The 21,608-nt window shown below is 57.8% G+C and overlaps 1 protein-coding gene across 4 annotated transcripts in view; it reads left to right on the forward strand.

Annotated features, from left to right (window-relative positions):
* LHPP (phospholysine phosphohistidine inorganic pyrophosphate phosphatase) overlaps positions 1-21,608 on the forward strand; it is a 136,591-nt gene that overhangs the window by 111,103 nt on the left and 3,880 nt on the right. For 2 of the 4 annotated variants that reach the window (XM_051982680.1, XM_051982678.1), the window contains one exon: positions 4,911-5,036. The exons of the other annotated variants lie outside the window; for them this stretch is intronic. In XM_051982680.1, the coding sequence (XP_051838640.1) occupies positions 4,911-5,036 (126 nt within the window). The remainder of the gene's footprint in view (positions 1-4,910; positions 5,037-21,608) is intronic. 4 annotated transcript variants of the gene reach the window in all.

Here is a 21,608-nt window from a genome sequence, read left to right on the forward strand (position 1 = left end):
TTAAAGGAGGGAAAGGGCCCCACGTGTGCAGAATGTTTGTAGCAACCCTTATATTTTTCTTTTTTTTTTTTTGGCTGAGGCAATTGGAGTTAAGTGACTTGCCCAGGGTCACACGGCCAGGAGGCGTTCAGTGACCGAGGCTGGGTTTGAACTGATTCCAGAGCTGGTGTTTGTGGCGGCTCTTTTTGTAGTGGCCAGAAACTGGAAACTGAGCGGACGCCCGTTGGTTGGAGAATGAGGGAATAAGTGATGGTGTATGAATGTTCTGGAGTATTATGGCTCTGAGAAATGACCAGCAGGAGGGTTTCAGAGAAGCCTGGGAGACTGATGGGAACTGATGCTGAGGGAAGAGAGCAGGACCAGGAGATCACGGTACACAGCAACTAGATTATGGGATGATCAGTTCTGGAGGACGCGGCTCTCTTCAACAACTCAGTGATTCTGGACGATTTCGGACCCCCTTCTCTGGCCTCTGGTCACCCCCTCTTCAGCCTTCTCTGGGCCCCAAGGCGATGGCTTTCTGGCGGAGAGACCCCGCGGGATCTCAGGACTTTGGGGTTGCAGGACCCCCTGGTCATCCCTCGTTCCAGTCCCTTTATTATCCAGCTGAGGAAAGAGCCCCAGAGCGGGGAGGGGATCTGAGGGAGCCCACGGAGGAACGTGGCAGCCTGCGTGAGCTCGGGCAGATCCCCTTAGGGCGTTGGCGCAGGGAGGCCTCCCGGGGCGTGGCCAGCTCTGAATCTGAGGGAAGCCACTCTTCCACTGTGGAACTAGGAAGTCACAGGTTTTCCTCCCCTATAAGATTCGGTGGGAGGGATCCTGGCGGGGGAGGGGTGTTCAAGGGCCCACTCAATTCTAAGATGCTCTAATTCTGCAGAACAAATGGGGTTGAGCTGAGTAGAAAAGATTTTATTTTTTACAAAAAGGATGCTCTGGGACCAGTTTTTAGAAAAACAGGAAGGAGCCTGGGCCGCCCAGCGCCTGCCCCTCAGCCCACAATTCCCAGCGGGCCCCGTGAGCCCGTGGTGTGTTTGTGTGGCTTCTCTGAAGCCTTGTCCTGGGGCGGGAGCTCAGTGGGGACCCTCAGTCCAAGCAGGGCGAGCTGCTCTATCCATCCCCAACTCTGGCTGTGCATGTGGGAGAAGGCAGAGAGAACCCCGATTTTGAATTGGTAACTGTGAATTCAAATCTCAGCTCTCCTTCCTATTTAGCCAAATCCTTCTGTCCTGCGGGCCTCCGATTCCTCCTGGGTGAAAAGAGGGGAAGGGAGTTACCCTAGACAGTCTCCCTGATCCTTCCTTTGGAAATGGGGTGCGGGCTCCCCAGAGACCAGGCTTGGGTCTGTTTGTCCCCGACACCGGGGGGCTCAGAGGCATTTAATCGAGGTTTGATGAATGAGAATCGGATGGAGCCCTAGCATTCCTGCCCCGAGGCTCGATGATAGTTCCTAGAATTTGGTTTCTCTTCCTCCCCAGTGGTGGGTGGGGGACGTGGGGGGAGGGAAAATAAATCTCTGCTGGTTGAAAAAAATTAATTAACAGGAGAATCATTAGTCTCCACAAGAAGTGTCGTTCCAGCACTCTCTGGCCCTCCCCTTCCCCAAGAACCAGGCCAGAAGGGGCCATCGCACAGCCCTCAGCAGCCCCAGACACGCCACCTTCCCCACAAAGTGGCAGAGATGAAGCATCCGCTTGGGAGCAGCCAGAACCTGCAGGTGCGGGGCTTGGTGGCCAATCGCTCAGCCGGGTCTCGGCGCATCCCCTGAGACAAGAGGCACGGGGAGGCGAGGACGCCGACCGGTCTGGGACGGTAATAACGGGTGCCCTATCTGGGCACTTTGAGCTTTACCCGGCCCACAACCCTTCGAGTCAGTGGGTCCGGAATTTCTCATTGTACAGGCGAGGAAAACTGAGGCCCAGCATGAACCAAGCTAGTGTCTCCCCCATGTCACCTCACCATGCACTCACTGCATATATGGCCCTCAGAACAAGGGATGGGGGGACCAGAACAGGCTCCCTCCTGGTCTTCTGAGGCCTTAGTCAGCCTGGTACAGGAGCTACTGGGCAGCCGGGTGGGGTCGTAATGGATAGAGCCAGATTCATCTTCCCGAGTTCAAATCTGGCCTCAAACACAACTAGCCGTGTGATCTCAGGCAAGTCACTTAATCCTGTTTGCCCCAGTTTCCTTCTCTGTAAAATAAGCTGGAGAAGAAAATGGCAAACAACTCTAATAATTTTGCCAAGAAAGCCTCAAATGAGGTCACAAAGAGTTGGACATGACTAAAACAATTGAAAAATTGAATTACTATAATTGAAAGCAAATTCAAATCCTTCCTTCCTTCCTTCCTTCCTCCTTTCCTCCCTCCCTTCCTTCCTTCATTCTCTCCTTCCTTCCTTATCTTCCTCCCTTCTTCCCTCCCTCTCTCCTTCCTTCCTTATCTTCCTCCCTCCCTCCTTCCTTCTCTTCGTCTCTTCCTTCCTTCCTTCCTTCCTTCCTTCCTTCCTTCCCTCCTTCCTTCCTTCCTTCCTTCCGTGGTGCCCTTGGGGTGCATTCCCTCCCCAGTGTGCAGACTGCAGCTCTTCCCAGCTTCTCATCTTGCCGGAACCCCACGGAGACCCTTCCCTAAATCCTCCCCGGCAGGCCCACACGGCCCATTGCCGACATCTTGCCCTGGGCCTTTAAGGTTTCACAGGCACTGGTGCCTCACTCTGTGCCCAAATCTCCTTGTCCAGACACGGCCTCAAAGCGTGAGAGTCACATACCTTACCATGAATCCTGCCGGGCACCGTGCTGCTCCCCTCTTTCTCTTGCCATGTTTTCTCCATTTGGTCCATTCAGACTGAGCTTTCTTCCGACGTCCTAAGAGTGCAGATTTGGACATGGAAAGGCCGTAGAGGCCATTAAGTCTAATCCTCTTAATTTACTGGTGAGGAAACTGAGGTTTTTACCCAGAGCTTGTGATCAGAGAGCCAGCCGAGATTGGAATCCAGGTCTTCCCAACAAAGTCAGCTGGCTTGGTGACTGATAGCACGGGCAACAGCTTCTTCACCTTGCCAGTGGAGGCTGAAAGGAGATCTTCTCCCTTCCCTCCAGGAGCACACTTAGTTGTCATGACAACAGAGCATCCTGCCTGGTTTACATTATGGCAGCTGTCATCCAGATGGTTTTCCCGGTTCTTCACTTCACCCGGATCTTTAGGTCAAAAGGAAAGCCTGTTTGACAACAGCCAGATTTCATTTGTGTCACTGTCACCAAGAGTCCCACAGAGCCCAGGCTAGCTCTCGTTATAAACTTTTCCTTCTCTGGGCCTTTTTGGCTCTTGTTCCAAAAGAAGCTCATGAAGGCCAAAAAAGGTCGAGGGGGTCTGAGTGGACCCAGCGCATCATGGCCTAGCAGGGAATTCCATGCCATCCCCTTCGACGAGGACCGTTTTTGGCCGAGCTCTTTGGCTCTATCCGGAAGCATGTTAGACCTGAAAGAATCGTTTGTAGGGAACCAAGGAAGACCAGGGATGTAGGTTTGCAGGAAGGCGTGATTTTTATTTTCAGTTTGGGAAAAGATTCCCTCAGAGAAGTCAGTGATTTATTAAGCAGGACTATCTGGCTCTGTTTCAGAGGGGCCGAGGCTGGGGAGGACCGTGCGCCGGGGGCGCATGTGCCCTTTTTATGTCACGTCTCGGGCGGTCAGGTAGCCGACCATTCAATAAACAGCTTCCCATCCTGCTCGGCTTTTGGGCCAGGGCTTGTAAAACGGGTCCCCCCAGACAACGACAGGAGGAGACGGTCATGACATCAGGCTTTCCAGCACCCCGGGGCCTTCCTTGTCCTGAGGCACTTCGGCTGGGCCTGGGGTTTTCAGCCTAGCCTGGGGCGGGAGGAGGCTCTGGACCTTCCCCTGTCAGAACCCCCTTGAGTGGCAGGCTGCTGCAGGCCAGGTCTGCGCTGTAGCTCAGGCTGGGCCGTCTGGGAGTCCGGGACCGGAGCTCTCGCAGTCCCAGTGTCCCTCATTCTGGGGGACCGGGCTACAGGATTCTGTTCAGTTCTGGGAATCACAAACCGACAAACTGGAGTCTCCGTGAAAGGGACCGCGGTGGGGAGGACTCACGTGTGTTCAGGGTCCACGTGTTGGGAGGACCCATGTGTGTGCAGGCCCCAGCGGAGCTGCCTGCCTTCAGGGAGCTCCAGTCAGAGAGCTGAGCAGGGAGGGAAGAAGATGCAGAGAGAGGGCTAGTTCCTTATAGTGCCTCATTGCCGTATAAGGTCCAAGGGGGAGGGAGCTTGATTTCTCCCCCCAGGAGGACGCGGAGCGGCTTTCTGAAGAGGGTGATGGGTGAGCTGGGCTTTAAACGATGGGGGGCGTTCTGCGGCTGAGTCAGGGGAGGTCCGGCCCAGAGGGATGGGAGCCGCGCGGGGCCTGGGGAGCTTCCAGTTTGACTGGCAGTGTGGTGACAAGGGAGAGGGGCTGATGGATCAGAGCACATTTGTCAGCTAGGTACCAGATGCTGCTAAATGTTAGAAAGCCGATCCTGGCAAAAACAGCGTTCCTGCCCTCAGAGAGGTCACGGCGCAGAACACGGCGCAGAAACGATGCACGGGCGATGAGATCAGGAGAGAAGAGCCTCAGAGCAGGTGCTGAACGGCGGAGAGAGATCCTAGGGGCTCTAAGAGAACCTGAGGGAAAACTGCACCTTTATTCCAGCATAATTCATTTCCTTAGTAAAGCCACACTTTTTATTTTATTTTTAGTTTTAAAGCTTTTTATTTTCAAAATATATGCACAGATAGATAATTTTCAACATTCACCCTTGCAAAACCTTGGGTTCTAAATTTTTCATTCCCTTCCCGCTACCTCCTCCCTCAGACAGCAAGTGATCAATACAGGTTAAACACATGCGATTCTTCTGTCCATAGCTCCACAATGATCATGTTGCCCAAGAAAAACCAGATCCAAAAGGGGGAAAATGAGAAAGAAAAGAAAAAGCGAGCAAACAACAGAAAGAGTGAAATCCTATGTTGTGATCCGCACAGGTCTGACAGGTAAGAAGAGCAAGAAGAACGGCCTTGAACGCCGGTCAGAGCGGGCGGGATTAGACTGGACCCATCGGACAATGGGGACCCCAGCAGATTTTGGAACAAAGGGACCCCTTGCCCAGGGACGCCCGGAGCGTGGACGGCGGGGTGGCTGCTCCGCGGGATGCCGTTTGTCAGTTCCATTTACGGGGAGGCAGTTTTTACAGGCCCCGCATTGATGTTCAGCGCCGTCCCTAAAAGCGTTTCATTTGCCATTCTGCTTAATGAGCCTGAGCGCGTCTTGATGAGCTTTCAAGTCTTCCACGCCCGGGATTAAGCGTCCATGTTTCCATTGCCTTCTTGGCTGCCTGGTGAAGGCAGAGGGGCCACCCCGCCCGCCTCGGGGATCCCCAGGGCCAGCTTGGCTCCGCTAGGTAAACGGGCCGGCGAGTCCCAGGGCGGCGACTTCCAGGTCTCGGTGACCGTTTCACCCCTTCCGGAAGCCGTCCTCAGAGACCAGTTACTTGCATGTTATAGCAAGGCGATAACATGATAAAATGGGGCTCATTAAGCTGCGCTCTGTAATTCCGCTCGTTGCTGGGAAAGACTGCGTCCTTGCCAGCAGGGCCCCTAGGTAAGAGGCCGGCAGGGAGGAATCTGGGGGAGGAATCCCAGCTACAGCCGGACCTCTGGCTGGGACTCGGCCCCAGGAAAGGCTGCTAACCTCCCTCGCTGGACACCCCGGGCGGCTGGGCGTGAGCAGACCCGCTCTGCTGAGAATCCCGCCGTTTTTGTCTATAAACATTAACTTGCTCTTAATGGGAGCTCCCAGGAAGGTAACCACGCGGGGGCCATGGTGGAAGAGCTCGGGTGCATCCACCTCTATATCCGCACTCCGAGTGAAACAAAAGAAACGCTCCCCTCGGAAGTGCGGAGAACAAGTGGGCTTGGATTGGGCAGCCAGAGGGGCTCTCCTGGGACCTCTGCCTATCTGGGGTCATTGTGCCCACGGCGATTATTTGCAGAAAGAGTGTCGGGAAGAACCCTAGTTAATGCAGCAACATCAATAGCAGAGAACAAAGAGAAATGTTCTGCGGGGAATTCGCGAAGTCCCGCCAAGGAAAGCAGCCTTTCCTCTGGCACTCGGGGACTTTAGAACAAAGGTCAGGACGGGTGAGGGCCGCCAAAAACGCGCTGGCCAATGCGGTTTCGGGAGTGAGGAGAGACAGGGGCCAGAGGCCTCCCCTCGAGCTCTGTCCTGTCCCTCATGGATCAGAATTAGAAGCCAAGGCACAGAATGCTAAAATGCGAAGGCCGAGTCCAAGAAAAAGTACAGTTGGAACAGCTCTGATTTCATGTTAAATAAGTGCCCGGTGCCAAAAAAGAGTGCGTAGGTTGGGGAAGGGGAGAAATAAGAGGGAGGGAGGAGCTGGCACCCACTGCATCCGTTCCATGCAGAAGCTGCTGCGACAAGCCACTTGCCTTAACCAGGAGACCCAGTGAGATCAGAAGCCTCTTGACCTTCGTGCCATGCGGAGACATGGCGGCCGAGGGCGGCGCCGGGTCAGAGGGTGAATGGGTTGGTAGCGTCTTACAGAATGGTGAAAGGAACGAGTCTGCAGCCCGAGGACCCGAGTTCTAACCAAGATACCCCCCTCATGGTCTTGAGCGAGTCACTTCTCTTCATTTCCGTGGGCCTCAGTTTCTCTGACTATAGAATGAGGAGGTTTGGATTACGTGACCTCCAAGGCCTCTTCCAGTTCTGGGCTAAGGGGCAACCTGGCATCGTGGATAGAACAGTGAACCTGAAGCCAGAAGGCTTGTTTTAAAGTTTGCTTCGACTATGTGGCCTTGCTCTGTGCCTTAGTTTCCTTTTCTGTAAAATGGGGAGGCTGCACGCCAACCCAAGGTCCCTTCTAGCTCTAAATCCACGTCCTTTGAACATGACGAGTAGCATTGCCTCAGAAAACAGCTAAAACTCAGCCTAGGCAAGACCAAGCAGACCAGTTGATTAGGGACCAAAATAATTCAAGTCCCATCAAGGACATTTAAGGCTGACACTGGAAGGAGGGCATGGAGGACAATGGAAAAGGTCTGCAAAGATTTTCCCATCAAACACTTTGTATCGTCCAATGGGATAATAGATGCTTGGGACTTTTTTTTTTTAAGAGCATGGTGCACGTAGTAGGTGCTCTAAAACTGCTTCTCCCCTTCCCCCTTCTCTAGCAAGGATGGTAGAATGGCTAAATTTGGGCTCTGAGGTCACAGTCCCAGATGAGCTTCTGGAGGATGTGAAAAATAGCCTGACCGAAAATGAAAACAGGAAAAGCCGCTGCACCAAGCCAAGTGTGCACAGAGGAAGTCTGTCCTGCAGCTACTCGCTTTGTGGACATTGAGGCGCGAGATTAATCTTCAGGCTTTTTAAAAGAGAGGAAGAAGATATGGAGGGCAGCGAGGAAGGCCGGGGGGATCTCGCACTTAATATCCCATGAGGCACCAGGGCGTTGCAGCAGGTCCATGTGCCCCCCGTCCTATTTGTGTAACATTTTGTGACCGTGCGCACTGTACGTATATTATGGAGACGTAGTGTGTGTTACCTGCAGGGAGGAAGGCTGGGGGATCTCGCACTTAATATCCCATGAGGCACCAGGGTGTTGCAGCAGGTCCATGTGCCCCCCGCCTATTTCTGTAACATTTTGTGACTGTGCGCACTGTACGTATATTATGGAGACGTAGTGTGTGTTACCTGCAGGGAGGAAGGCTGGGGGGATCTCACACTTAACATCCCATGAGGCACCAGGGCGTTGCAGCAGGTCCATGTGTCCCCCGTCCTATTTGTGTAACATTTTGTGACCGTGCGCACTGTACGTATATTATGGATACACAGTGTGTGTTACCTGCAGGGAGGAAGGCTAGGGGGATCTCACACTTAACATCCCATGAGGCACCAGGGTGTTGCAGCAGGTCCATGTGCCCCCCGTCCTATTTCTGTAACATTTTGTGACCGTGCGCACTGTACGTATATTATGGAGACGTAGTGTGTGTTACCTGCAGGGAGGAAGGCTGGGGGATCTCGCACTTAATATCCCATGAGGCACCAGGGTGTTGCAACAGGTCCATGTGCCCCCCGCCTATTTGTGTAACATTTTGTGACCGTGCGCACTGTATGTATATTATGGAGACGTAGTGTGTGTTACCTGCAGGGAGGAAGGCTGGGGGATCTCGCACTTAATATCCCATGAGGCACCAGGGCGTTGCAGCAGGTCCATGTGCCCCCCGCCTATTTCTGTAACATTTTGTGACCGTGCGCACTGTATGTATATTATGGATACACAGTGTGTGTTACCTGCAGGGAGGAAGGCTGGGGGATCTCACACTTAACACCCCATGAGGCACCAGGGCGTTGCAGCAGGTCCATGTGCTCCCTGTCCTATTTGTGTAACACTTTGTGACCGTGCGCACTGTACGTATATTATGGATACAGTGTGTGTTACCTGTAGGGAGGAAGGCGGAGGTGGGGGAGATCTCACACTTAACACCCCATGAGGCACCAGGGTGTTGCAGCAGGTCCATGTGCCCCCCGTCCTATTTGTGTAACATTTTGTGACCGTGCGCACTGTATGTATATTATGGAGACGTAGTGTGTGTTACCTGCAGGGAGGAAGGCTGGGGGATCTCGCACTTAATATCCCATGAGGCACCAGGGTGTTGCAGCAGGTCCATGTGCCCCCCGCCTATTTCTGTAACATTTTGTGACTGTGCGCACTGTACGTATATTATGGAGACAGTAGTGTGTGTTACCTGCAGGAGGAAGGCTGGGGGATCTCGCACTTAATATCCCATGAGGCACCAGGGTGTTGCAGCAGGTCCATGTGCCCCCCGTCCTATTTCTGTAACATTTTGTGACCGTGCGCACTGTACGTATATTATGGAGACGTAGTGTGTGTTACCTGCAGGGAGGAAGGCTGGGGGATCTCGCACTTAATATCCCATGAGGCACCAGGGTGTTGCAACAGGTCCATGTGCCCCCCGCCTATTTGTGTAACATTTTGTGACCGTGCGCACTGTATGTATATTATGGAGACGTAGTGTGTGTTACCTGCAGGGAGGAAGGCTGGGGGATCTCGCACTTAATATCCCATGAGGCACCAGGGCGTTGCAGCAGGTCCATGTGCCCCCCGCCTATTTCTGTAACATTTTGTGACCGTGCGCACTGTATGTATATTATGGATACACAGTGTGTGTTACCTGCAGGGAGGAAGGCTGGGGGATCTCACACTTAACACCCCATGAGGCACCAGGGCGTTGCAGCAGGTCCATGTGCTCCCTGTCCTATTTGTGTAACACTTTGTGACCGTGCGCACTGTACGTATATTATGGATACAGTGTGTGTTACCTGTAGGGAGGAAGGCGGAGGTGGGGGAGATCTCACACTTAACACCCCATGAGGCACCAGGGTGTTGCAGCAGGTCCATGTGCCCCCCGTCCTATTTGTGTAACATTTTGTGACCGTGCGCACTGTATGTATATTATGGAGACGTAGTGTGTGTTACCTGCAGGGAGGAAGGCTGGGGGATCTCGCACTTAATATCCCATGAGGCACCAGGGTGTTGCAGCAGGTCCATGTGCCCCCCGCCTATTTCTGTAACATTTTGTGACTGTGCGCACTGTACGTATATTATGGAGACAGTAGTGTGTGTTACCTGCAGGGAGGAAGGCTGGGGGGATCTCACACTTAACATCCCATGAGGCACCAGGGCGTTGCAGCAGGTCCATGTGTCCCCCGTCCTATTTGTGTAACATTTTGTGACCGTGCGCACTGTACGTATATTATGGATACACAGTGTGTGTTACCTGCAGGGAGGAAGGCTAGGGGGATCTCACACTTAACATCCCATGAGGCACCAGGGTGTTGCAGCAGGTCCATGTGCCCCCCCGTCCTATTTCTGTAACATTTTGTGACCGTGCGCACTGTACGTATATTATGGAGACGTAGTGTGTGTTACCTGCAGGGAGGAAGGCTGGGGGATCTCGCACTTAATATCCCATGAGGCACCAGGGTGTTGCAACAGGTCCATGTGCCCCCCGCCTATTTGTGTAACATTTTGTGACCGTGCGCACTGTATGTATATTATGGAGACGTAGTGTGTGTTACCTGCAGGGAGGAAGGCTGGGGGATCTCGCACTTAATATCCCATGAGGCACCAGGGCGTTGCAGCAGGTCCATGTGCCCCCCGCCTATTTCTGTAACATTTTGTGACCGTGCGCACTGTATGTATATTATGGATACACAGTGTGTGTTACCTGCAGGGAGGAAGGCTGGGGGGATCTCACACTTAACACCCCATGAGGCACCAGGGCGTTGCAGCAGGTCCATGTGCTCCCTGTCCTATTTGTGTAACACTTTGTGACCGTGCGCACTGTACGTATATTATGGATACAGTGTGTGTTACCTGTAGGGAGGAAGGCGGAGGTGGGGGAGATCTCACACTTAACACCCCATGAGGCACCAGGGTGTTGCAGCAGGTCCATGTGCCCCCCGTCCTATTTGTGTAACATTTTGTGACCGTGCGCACTGTATGTATATTATGGATACACAGTGTGCGTTACCTGCCCATGGCATAATGCACATTGTATGTTACAATTATACGGGCAGAGATGTTAGTAAATGCGTATCAGAGTCCGGAGGAGGACGTCAGCGGGATCGGGCCGGGCGTTGCCATGGATATTTCACTGGCAATCGCACAAGTGACTGGAAAACTTAGGGGACACAGAAGCTCCCTGGGCTCATATTTATTGACCCATAAAAGAGCATTTGGTACTTTTAGACAAAATGGCAGCTCCCGGATTCTCCCTCCCGCGCCCGCGGGATGCCCTCTGATCTCCATCGGGGGTCGCTCCGTCAGACGGCCCTTATCCAGAGCTCGCCCCGTGTCCGAAGCCGCGGTGGGCGCGGGGGTCGGGGGCTTTCGGTGTCGCTCCCACCATCAGAGCCAAACAGGAAGCGTCCCTTCCATGACGAGCAGTGGCTGGGCCCCCTTCCCTCTGTGTCTGAGGCAGTGAGGAACACGGGGGGTCGGGCCTTTGACCCCCGCTGGGACCGCGGCTAAAACCCTGGATTGGGATCCGCTGGATGTGGATCCTAGTCTGACCCGGCTGCTGCTCATCTCAGGCCCTACCTGGATTTCTCCAGGCCTCAGTTTCCCCATCTGTGAAATGGAGGGATGGGCTGCCCCGGCCTCTCGGAGCCTTTCAGCCCCAGGCCTTCTCCGACACTGCAGAGCCGCTGCCCTCGCGCGCGACCTTGTGTTCCCAGGAGCAGGGCCGGGTCTGCCCTGACGCATCCATGCTTCCAGGCCTCCTCCCCCCTTCAGGGAGTATTTTTGTAAGCCTGGGGTTAGCCGGGGTCAAGGAACAGAGCCCGTGGTCCTGGAAAAAAGGCAAATTAACTGACCTACTTACGGCACTAAAAATAACTCCCCCTCCCGCAGCTCCTGAAGCCTTGTGAGTTCTCTCTCCCGGGAAGGGAAGAGCATAAGCGTCGTTGCCTCCATTTCCCAGATGAGGAGTCTGAGCCCCAGAGAGTTCGCAGACTCCTTCCCGGTGGAACCAGCGCTTTCCGCCAGGCCCCGCTGCCCCCCGCACCCTGAGAACCAGACTCCCGACCTGGATCCCCCCGGTCCTATCGTGGATGATCACGAGCCGGATTTCGAGGCTCTTTCCTCAGAACCACAGCCAAGACAGGGAGCGTGATGACGATTATCCCATAGTACAGATGAGGAGACTGAGCCCAGGGTGACCCGGCTGTAAACGTCGGAGGTGAGATTTGGACGCAGCTCCGGCTCTCTCGGGGCCCGAGCCTCCCTCCCAGGCCCTAGGGCTGACCAGGCCTGGGTTCCTCAGCAGGAAGGAGCTTGGAGGCTGGAGCCTCTGCTGGGCCCCGGGCCCAGGGACCCTCCTGATCCTGGCCGGGGCTGGGGCCGTTTCCCCTTCACGACCAGCCCTGGCAGGAAGGCCCGAAGCTTCGGCTCAGAACCAAGGCCAGGGCTCCAAGTCCGAGAGTTGGTAGGGACCAGGCGGACGGGACAAGCCGAAGGCCTTGGGGGGATTTTGCTGCCAAAGTGTCCGCCAAACAGCACGTGCCCCTGCTCTGAGAGAGCCCGGGCCTGCCCGTGCAGAAGGGAAGCCCCCCTTGCGGAGCTGGGGCCCCGACGCCCTCCTGCCCGGCCTGGATGTGGAAGGGCCGGCCGTGGGCGCCCGGGCCCCCCCAGAAGTATCCCAGTCCTCCCGGCCCCCCAGAAGTATCCCAGTCCTCCCAGCCCCCCAGAAGTATCCCAGTCCTCCCGGCCCCCCAGAGGTATCCCAGTCCCCCCGGCCGTGGGCGCCCGGCCCCCCAGAGGCAGCCCAGTCCTTTCTCATCCAGCATCTTCCTTCCTCCCCTCGGTAGTCACCACTTCCATGGCCTCTGTAGCCCACCCAGCTCCCTGTGCTCGCCCGCCCCCCCCCCCGAGTCGCACTCTCACCCCGCAGCCCCCGCGGACCCCCGACTGTGGCCGAGGCCGGACCCTCTCCCTGTGCCCTCCGGCCCTGAGCTGGGCCATCCCCCGCCGTGGTCAGCGCCGCCCTGCGTGACCGATGCCCGAGAGCCCCCCCCTACGTCGGTGCCGAGGATCCCCAGCCCCTTCCTCGGGGCCTGTTTGCAATTAGGGGCCTGACCCCCGGAGGCCGAGACGGAACGTGTCCCGAAGAACGGCCTTCATTGTTGGGACGACATGTGGGAACGATCGGACCGTGTGGACGGCTGGGCCAGGAAATAGTAACTGTCATCTGCGAGCTGCTGGCCCCGGGACCGGGGGGGCCGCCCCCCGGAGCTCCCCGGCACCCCTGACCTCTCCCTCCTCCTCCAGCCGCGGGGGGCAGGGGGCAGGAGAGAAAAACACATTCCAAACCCACGGGCTCTGAGGGAGTCCCAACAGATTTTCCTGAAGACTCAGTCCCTGTTGCTGGCCAGCTGGGGGAGCCCAGGCCGGGGGGCTCGGCCTGCATTTCTGGGGGTCAGAGACAACAGTGTCGTGAGCCCAACACAAGCTGTTCCCCAGCCCCGCTGGCTCGGAGCTGGTGGGAAAGCCCCCTTAGCACATAAAGCCCCCCAAATCACCCACTGGCTCAGAGCTAACGGGAAAGATCCCCCAGCAGGTAAAGCCCCCCCAGCCTCACCGGCTCGGAGCTGACAGAGAAAGCCCCCCCCCCAAACCAGCCGGAGGAGTGGGAACACCAGCCGGCCGCTCGTCAGAGCCCCCGCTGCTTTGTGAGCCCCGCCCTCCTGCCTCCCCGGCCCTTGTTCTCTCTCAGCCCATTTTCGGGGGCCCCGGTGACCTCCAAGCTTCCTCCCCAGATCCTTTGATCAGGGTAAGATTGCTTCCAGAATCAGGCAGGAGAGAGCTGAAGGCCCCCCCCCAGCTTAGTCCGTCTCCCGGGCAGGGAGAGGCCGAGGCCTTGCCGGGCGCCCCCCGGGGGCCTGGGATGGTGGCAGGCAGGATGGCACCGGGACTGCTCGTGGCCCTCGCCCGCCCACCTGCCCCTCCCCCCGAGATCTCCCCGTCTGCTCCTGCACACACGTGGCCGCCCGGTGGGCTCCTCCCCCTCAGGCTGGGGCTCCTTGTGGGCAGGGGCCGTGCTTTCTGCGTGTCCCCTGTGGGGGTGAAGGTTCTCCCGCGACCCCCTCCCTCAGGACTCTGGGGGCTCCCAGCTGCCCCGGGGCCTGTCGGGGTCGCGGCTGAGCCAGCCTGTGGTGGACCCCCCATTGCTGCCCAGCATTGCCATCCAGACCCTGGGTCTCCCAGAGGCTCATTTGTGAGGCCCCCGTGCAGCCAAGTTTGGTCTCCCCCCCCCCCCGCATGGCAGGGACAAGGTGGGTCCCAAACTGTCGGGCAGATTTCCCCACGCAGAGGGGCTGCCCGGGTCCCTGGAGGGTTAGCTTGGAGCAGTGGGCATCGAGCCGCGGTGGGCATTGAGCCGCGGTGGGCATCGAGCCGCAGTGGGCATCGAGCCGCGGTGGGCATCGAGCCGCGGTGGGTATTGAGCCGCGGTGGGCATCGAGCCGCGGTGGGCATCGAGCCGCGGTGGGCATCGAGCCGCGGTGGGCATCGAGCCGCGGTGGGCATCGAGCCGTGGTGGGCATTGAGCCGCGGTGGGTATTGAGCTGCGGTGGGCATCGAGCCGCGGTGGGCATTGGGACGCGGGGGGCAGTGGGACGCGTCAGCGGGCGAGGGCACCTCTCAGGTCATATCAATAAGTCTACTGTAAACCCCGCAGGTGCCGGGCTCATGTCATACTCTCACCCTCGATACATGGCCTTGGCCAAAGACTAACAGTCCCCGCGCCGGGGAGCGAGTCCACAAGTGGCAGCCACGATGCCGCATTTCGGCAGAGAGCGGGAGCGCCTCTGACGGCTCTTCGGGGGGTCCCCACGTGTAAAGGCCCCCCAAGATCTGGGGGACTCCCTTCCCGGGAGGCCTTTAAGCAGAGACTGAACGGCCGCTCGTCGGGGACATGATGGGGGGGTCTTCCTGTGGAGTCCCCAAGGTCCCCTCCTCTGCCCAAGTCTCTGATGGAAAGGAAGGGGAGCTTGTGGAGAGACCCCCGGGGCGGAGCCAGCTTGGATTCCAGCCTTTCCCCGCTGAAGAGGCGGCTCTGGGCCCGTTACAGCTGCTTTTCAGGCCCGTCCCCTCCACTTAATTTTGTGTGGATCGCGAAGAAAGGCAGAGAGCTCTCTCCCTCCAGGAGCTCCGGGCCCAGGGCAGGAGGAAAGCTGCGGACGGGACCGCGCCCCCCGGCGACCCCCGAGCTGCAGGGTCCGCATCCGTGGCCCTCCCTGGCTGCCAGGGGAGTCTGGGCTTTTCCCTTTTCTTTCATTTACTTCCTTGTGAAACGTGGGCTGAGATATACATATATATAACCCCCCCCCCCAATACATATGTGCATTTCTCAGCTTCTAAACTTTTTCTCTGTTGTCTCCGGGCCTTCGCGTGACAACCGTGGCTTCTGCCAAACTCCCCAAGGATTCCCACCGAATTTCTTAGGTGGAAACCGTGACAGGGAAGGTCACAGCGTGGAAGGGACAACTGTATGCAGGTTAAATTGGGGGGGGTCCCAGAGGGAGGCACCAAGCTGAGGGGTGACTGGGAAAGCCACTCCCCCCATCCATGTGCCTCAGTTTCCTTATCTGTAAAATGGATGAATTAGAGGAAGGGACTTCTAAAATTGCTTCTTTCGCCCTGAGATCCCGGGGCATCCATTTTAGCCCAGTTTAACCCCACATTTATTGATTTCTGCAGAATCTTGTGCAAACAACATAAATGGCCAGTGCCCTCGAGCTTGCCAGGTTTGCACGGTGCCTCCCGCGGCGGGTTCCCAGCCTGCTCCACCGCCAGGGCCTCTGCTGCCCTTTGGGGAGCGCCCGGCGCTTCTCGGGGCGCTCCGTGACTCACAGGCTCAGCCGAGCAGTAGAAAGGCGACCTTTGTCCCGCGGGGAAGCTCGGCCCTCGGAGCCAGGGCCTGCGTCACCCTTTTCCTGCTCCGGCCCAAGCAAAGCTGGGAGCACCTTGTCCGTGGAGACCGTGGAGGCCAATCCACAAGCACTGATTAAGCACCTACTGTGTGCCACTCGCTGGGTTAGGCAGCAGAGACACAAAGACAAAAGGGAGAGTTTCCACTGGGGGCAGGGGAGGGGCCCGGCCGGGTTCCCCAGGAGCAAATTCAGGAGAGACACAAAATAAAGTGATTGAGCTTTTTAGGACGGGGCCCAGGGCTTCCAGAGGAAGGCGGGAAGGAGGGCATCCCGGGCACAGCTTGGGCACAGAGGGGCACGGAGGCGAGGGAGGGAGGGAACAGCGAGGAAGCCCTTTTGTTGGGTGGGACTTCCTGTCCCTGGGCTCCCGCAGAGCCCGGCACCACCCCCCAAGTCCTCCGGGCCAGAGACAGCAGCAGGAGCGTCCCCACCTCGAGAAGCAGCTGTGGGCGACCGGGAGCCCAGGGAGAGGGAGCGGCCCCAAGCTCCCCCAGAGAGGCAGGGCTTGCGCCATCCGTGTCGCCGGGATTAATTGGTCGTTTTAGCCCTTCCACTGGAAGAGAGGAGGCCCGTGGCTCCCGATAATGTGTGTGTGTGTGTGTGTGTGTGTGTGTGTGTGTGTGTGTGTGTGTGTGTGTGTAAGAAAAAGTCCACAGCAGCCTGAAATATGTGTGAGAAGGGGGGATGCCCTGGCTCACATGACCTGAGTTCAATCCTGCCTCTGTTTCTTCATCTATAAAATGGGTCAGTACTGTAAGATATGCCCCTCCAGAAGGCTGTTAGATCAAAGAGATAGTGTTCTGCAAACCCCGACACGGAGAAATTTCTCCTGTTCCCATCACCAGCAACAATAACCCCCATTGTTACCCTCGTTTTTTACAACAGTAATTGTTGTGTTAAGTGTCTGCCCAGACACTTCCCTGCCCCGTGACTCATGTCCTGGTAAAGATCTACCCCCGTCTCTCCAGATTTGGGACGGACTCGAGGGCGGCCCCGACCCCACTTACCTGCTCTGCATCGTGGGGTCAGCGCGGAGGCCGCCCCACGAGACACAGCACAGAGTCACAGCCCGGTAAGGGGGCCAGAACTCAAGAAAACCGGGAAGGTGTAAACTGCAGTGATTGGTTCAGAGAGAGAGAGAGTGTGTGAGTGTGAGTGTATAAGAGAGTGTGAGTGTGAGTGTGTGTGTGTAGTCTGTGTGTGTGAGAGTGTGTGAGTATGTGTGTGTTTAATCCAGGAGGTTGGGAAAATAGAAGGTGTAGAATGAATATTTTTATCTCAAAGTGAAATTGTAATATTTGCCTATAATTATTTGTATCTAGCGTGTGTTTGCAGAGAGGAAAAATCAGAGTGAATTATAGTAAAACAAATAAAATAATGGAGCCTTAACAGACACACCCAAATCCACTGTTTGCCGACGTCGCTCATCTAGAGTCTGAGGCATCCAGGCCCTTTGGGAGGCAGGATTTTGGCTAAAACTTCCAGGAAAGTGGAAATTCGCGCTTTTTCTTTTCCGCGGTGTTGTAAGTGTACCGTGAACTCTCATTATTCCCGGTCCCTTTCCATGGCGCGCACGGTTCTAGCCACTTCCAACACAAAAGTGAGTAGTAGCGTCACAGCTCCCGGCGCTCCCGGTGCTCCTGGCGCGGGGAGGGAGTCGGGCTGAGTTTGCCAGTCAGGGTTTCCCCCCCTGGTGAGGGGGGCCGGGAGCCGTCTCCGTCCGTTCCCCCTCTCAGAACATCTCCTTCCTCCGGGCGGGCGGGATCTGGTGCCCTCTGTGTTCCCCTCGGCCAGATCCTGAGGAAGTTCAGGTTAGTTTAGGGGCTTAAACGGCACTTGGCGCTTAATAGGTGCCTAATAAATGCTCATCATTCCAGGATGTTTTGAGTTCTAGGTTGCAGCGGGGTGGGGGTGGGGGGGTCTCCATCTCTCCTGCTGGGGACCCGAATCATTTCCTGAGCGATATTTCAGAGGCAAAATATTCAGAGCTTGGGGTGCCCCGGTGGCCAATGTAAGCGCTCACCGGCTGCCACTGAGGGCCACGTTCTAAGGGAGGGCGCGGGGAACGGCACGGGGGACGGCAAGGGGCCATCCTGCGTGTTGGGCCCAACGCTGCCCCACACGTTTGTGCTTCGGGTTTCGAGAGGTCCGCGCAGATGCTGCCGATATAAACAAGATAAATTCAGCTGAAAGTGCCCGGGAGCCCCACGGCTCTTTGTCAGGGTAGAGCTTCTCAATCAAGACACATCGTTCTGCACCATGGGAGGCCCCAGGGACATTAAAAGGGATCCATCCTCCTCCTCGAAAAGGCCCCTGCCTTCGCCTGCCGTTGTCCTTATTGTTTGTCCGCGTCCCCCTCCTGAATACGGCCTCCCCCTCCCCTCCCCTATGAGCTCTTCTTGATAACCAGGATTTTTAGAAGGGGGTGGGGGCGTCAGACCGAGTGCGCCGTGTTCGGGCCCGCGGGCCCCCCAGCTCCGCTAAGGAGGAAGGGGACACGTCCCCCGAGCCCCTCTGAGCTGCGGGAGCTCCCGGCTCCGCTCGTTAGTCTGGCTGCCCCATTGGGGGCCGTTCTCCTGCTTCTCTGCTGCGTGAGTTAGGTCCTCTCCGTAGTCCCTCGGGGACGTGATTCCCCCCGTGCAGCTGAGGGGGCGGATCCCGCCCCGAGGGCGTCAGGGACTGCCCCGCACCATGGCCCGACCCTCCCCCTGCATTTCCCGTCGCTTCAGCTCTGGGCGGGGAGTCGGGGTTCCTGGCCCGCGCCCAGAGGGGCTGAGGATGGACAGGGTGGGCGGTGCCGAGCCCCGCTGGGGGCCCTGCCGCCGGGAGCGGGTGACAGCGCAGGGTCCGCGCCCGACTGCTTGGGCAATATCTGCTAAATGAAGGACAGGAGCGGTCCGAGGAACTGGGGCTCGTTCGTCCCCACAGAACGCGGGGTTTGGGGGCTCTCTGGGATGCTGTGCGTCAGCACTACGGGGACCCCCCCCCCAATAAACAAAGAACACTTGCAGCTTCCAGCGCCCCCTGCTCTCCGCACAGGGTCCTGCTGCTCATCCCCACCCCCTCCCGCTTCCAGGTGCTGTGGACCAAACGTGCTCCCCCGCAGTCCTCCCTCTGGCTGACATACAGCCCCACCCCCCACCTCCATCTGTGCCGTATCCTCCAGGTCTGGGCGGACTCAGAGCAGCTGGAGCGGATTAGCCGAGGCTTCCGGCCCGAGGTGGGCGAGGACCTGGGGCTGACGAGCTCCGGGGTCCCAGCGAGGTCGCTCCGGCCGCGCTCCCCCAGCACCGAGTGTGTTTGCCGCGAGTCCGGAGTCTCCCGGTTCCAAGCTCGCCTGGTGCTTTCTGGCTTCCCAAGGAGGCGGCTGCGGCCCCCTCAGGGTCCGCCATGTGGGTTTTCCCGCCGCTCTCTTCCAGGGAGGACCAATCCCCCCCCCCCCACCGGCCATGACTCTGGAGCAGTCCTTCTGCACTTGCATTCTGGGGGCCCCCACATCCCGCCCAGGGGGAAAGTCCCGAGTGAGTCTGCAGCCCCTCCGGGAGACAGAGAACGGCTGTCAGCACGGGGGCAGGGAGGGGGTGTCCCTACACCCATAAGCCCCTGCAGAGAGGCCGCCACCATTCGTGGCAGGAGAGACCTTCCCAGCCTCCGCCGTCCTCCCGAAAAGGGCCTTTCCTCCTCCTGGTGCCCGAGCCCCGATTCCTCCCCCCACAAACTGGCCATTTGGAAGAAGCCGCCAAAGGTGGGATGTTGGAATCTTTACAAACTGCTGACTCATCAGAGCTGATGGATTATTGATCTGCTCTTACAAGAAGATGTTTTGGGCCAGAACCTGAAACAAGGTACTAAGCAGAACTAATTAGTACAATGCTTGTGTTCACACCTTTACTCATTGGAGTTCACAAGTTTGGGAGGTCACAAAGTTAGCTGTGTAACTTTGTGAGTTCCCACCTCCCTTAGGCCAGAGAGCACTCTGGGAGAAAACCCATAATCCCTCTCTCTCCTATCCCACGATTCCTCTCTCTTGTATAAAAGAAACAGACAGAGGCTCTGGGACAGATTTCAGTGGAATGACCTGAAGAGTGGAGCTGGCTGGAGGCTGAAGAAAGCAGAGGCAGAGGCTGAAGGACCAGACCTTTGGGTTTGGCGACATTCAGAGAGAGCTCTTGGAAACGAGCAGAGAGAGGCCTGTAAGAATCCAGCTCTCCGGGCCCAAGGGAAGAGACGAGACTTGGAAGGAGAAACAAACGTTTGCATTTTTACTTGCAGCTGCTGCATTTGGGGCAATTATTGATCTGAACTGACACTAAGGCTCCTCCAGAAAACCTCCCCGAGAAACCTGCACCTCTCCCAGAGAACCTTTATATTATTCTATTGAAGAAAAAGCTCACCATAGTGGGAGGGGGCGCGGGGAGCAGGGGGGGAGAGGGGGAAGCCCGAGGAGGAGGGTGAGCGAGAATCGGGCAGCCTGGCCTCGGGGACAGCTTCCCGCCGGCCTCCCCTTGGGGAGGACCACGGCCTCCTCTCGCCAGGATTCCTAACAAAAGTGGCCCTGAAGGCTGAGGAGGCCGGGCTGACACAGCGCCGTTTGTTGTCAGAATATAATGAGGCGATTAATTCCAGGCATCATTTCACGAAGCGAGGGGACGCCTGGATCAGGGCTCCGGCCCCCCCCCCCCCCCCGTGCCAGAGATGGGAGCTCCCTGCCCCCCCGCCACGTGGCTCACAAAGGGGAGTTGTCCGGCCCTCTCAAGGACCCCCCCCCCCACCAAGCTTTCAGCGCTGCAAGGGGAAAGGCCTGGCCTCCTCCCAGAGGAAGGGGGCCCGGCTGCTCCCTGATTCTGAGCCCAGATACTGGGGTTGCCGCTTGTGATCAGGCCGAGCTCCTGGGCCTGGGGAAGCCAGGGAAGAGAGGATGGAGAGCACCCCCCCCCTTGATTATCCCCCGGGTGAGTCGGCATCTGGGGTGAGATTTGTACTCAGCTCTTCTGACTCGGGGGCAGCGTCCTGCCTCCCCATCCCCTTCTCAGGAAAAGAAGAAGTGATTGGTCAAGAAGTTCCTCTACAGCTGTTCCATAAGTTGACGGGCTCTGCCTCTGGCCTGCGGCTGAGGTGAAGGCGGCTCTGGTTTCAGTGAGAAAAGGAGACAGAGCCGCCGACGAGCTGCCGGGCGGCGGGGGTCCCGAAGGACCCCATGAGCTCAGCCCTCCAGCTCCGACTGAGTCAGTGCAGGCAGAGCAGCCCCTCCTCGGCGGGAGCTCGGGACATCCTGGGACAGGGCCCAGAGCTCGGGAGGGACACCGGGGAGGGGGAGCCCAGCCCGGGAGGCCAGCCCGAGGGGGGGGCGAGGGAGGAATGAGGCAGTCTCCTACCCCAAAGTCTGCCACCGCCTGTTCTCCCGGCCCAATCTGCCTTCGCGGGAGGAGACCCCGTGGGCCGCGGCTTCGCCCGGGATGCTGATCAGGGCTGGCCGGAGACGGACCATCTGCTCGGCCCCTCGCCGCTGAGCCCATTCAGATGGAGCCTGATAACCCATCCCCGCCGGCCCGTGGCCAGGGCACTCCCTGCCCGCTGTCCCGGTTTCACCCCCTCCCCCGCTGTGCACTAATCCTTTTACATCTCATCCATGAAGCCGTCAGCTGCTCTCGATCTGGCCTCCAGATATCCCTGGGAGGAGAGGGCCGGGAGCAGGGGACAGGAGGCAATGGCGGCAGCGGTCAGCCGAGGTCGCCGCCGATCTCCGAGGGGCACAGAGGTGCCCGGGCCCGGTTCTGCTTGTTCCGCGGCCACGCACTTGCCACCGATCTGACGCGCTGGTCCCAGATCCGACGCGCTGGTCCCAGATCCGACGCGTTGGCCCCAGATCCGACACGTTGGCCCCAGATCCGACACATTGGCCCCAGGTCCGACACGTTGGCCCCAGGTCCGACACGGTGGCCCCAGGTCCGACACGGTGGCCCCAGATCCGACATGTTGGTCCCAGGTCTGACGCGCTGGTCCCAGATCTGACACGTTGGCCCCAGATC

Source organism: Antechinus flavipes, chromosome 2 (assembly GCF_016432865.1).
Source record: "Antechinus flavipes isolate AdamAnt ecotype Samford, QLD, Australia chromosome 2, AdamAnt_v2, whole genome shotgun sequence".
Classification (NCBI taxonomy): Eukaryota; Metazoa; Chordata; class Mammalia; order Dasyuromorphia; family Dasyuridae; genus Antechinus; species Antechinus flavipes.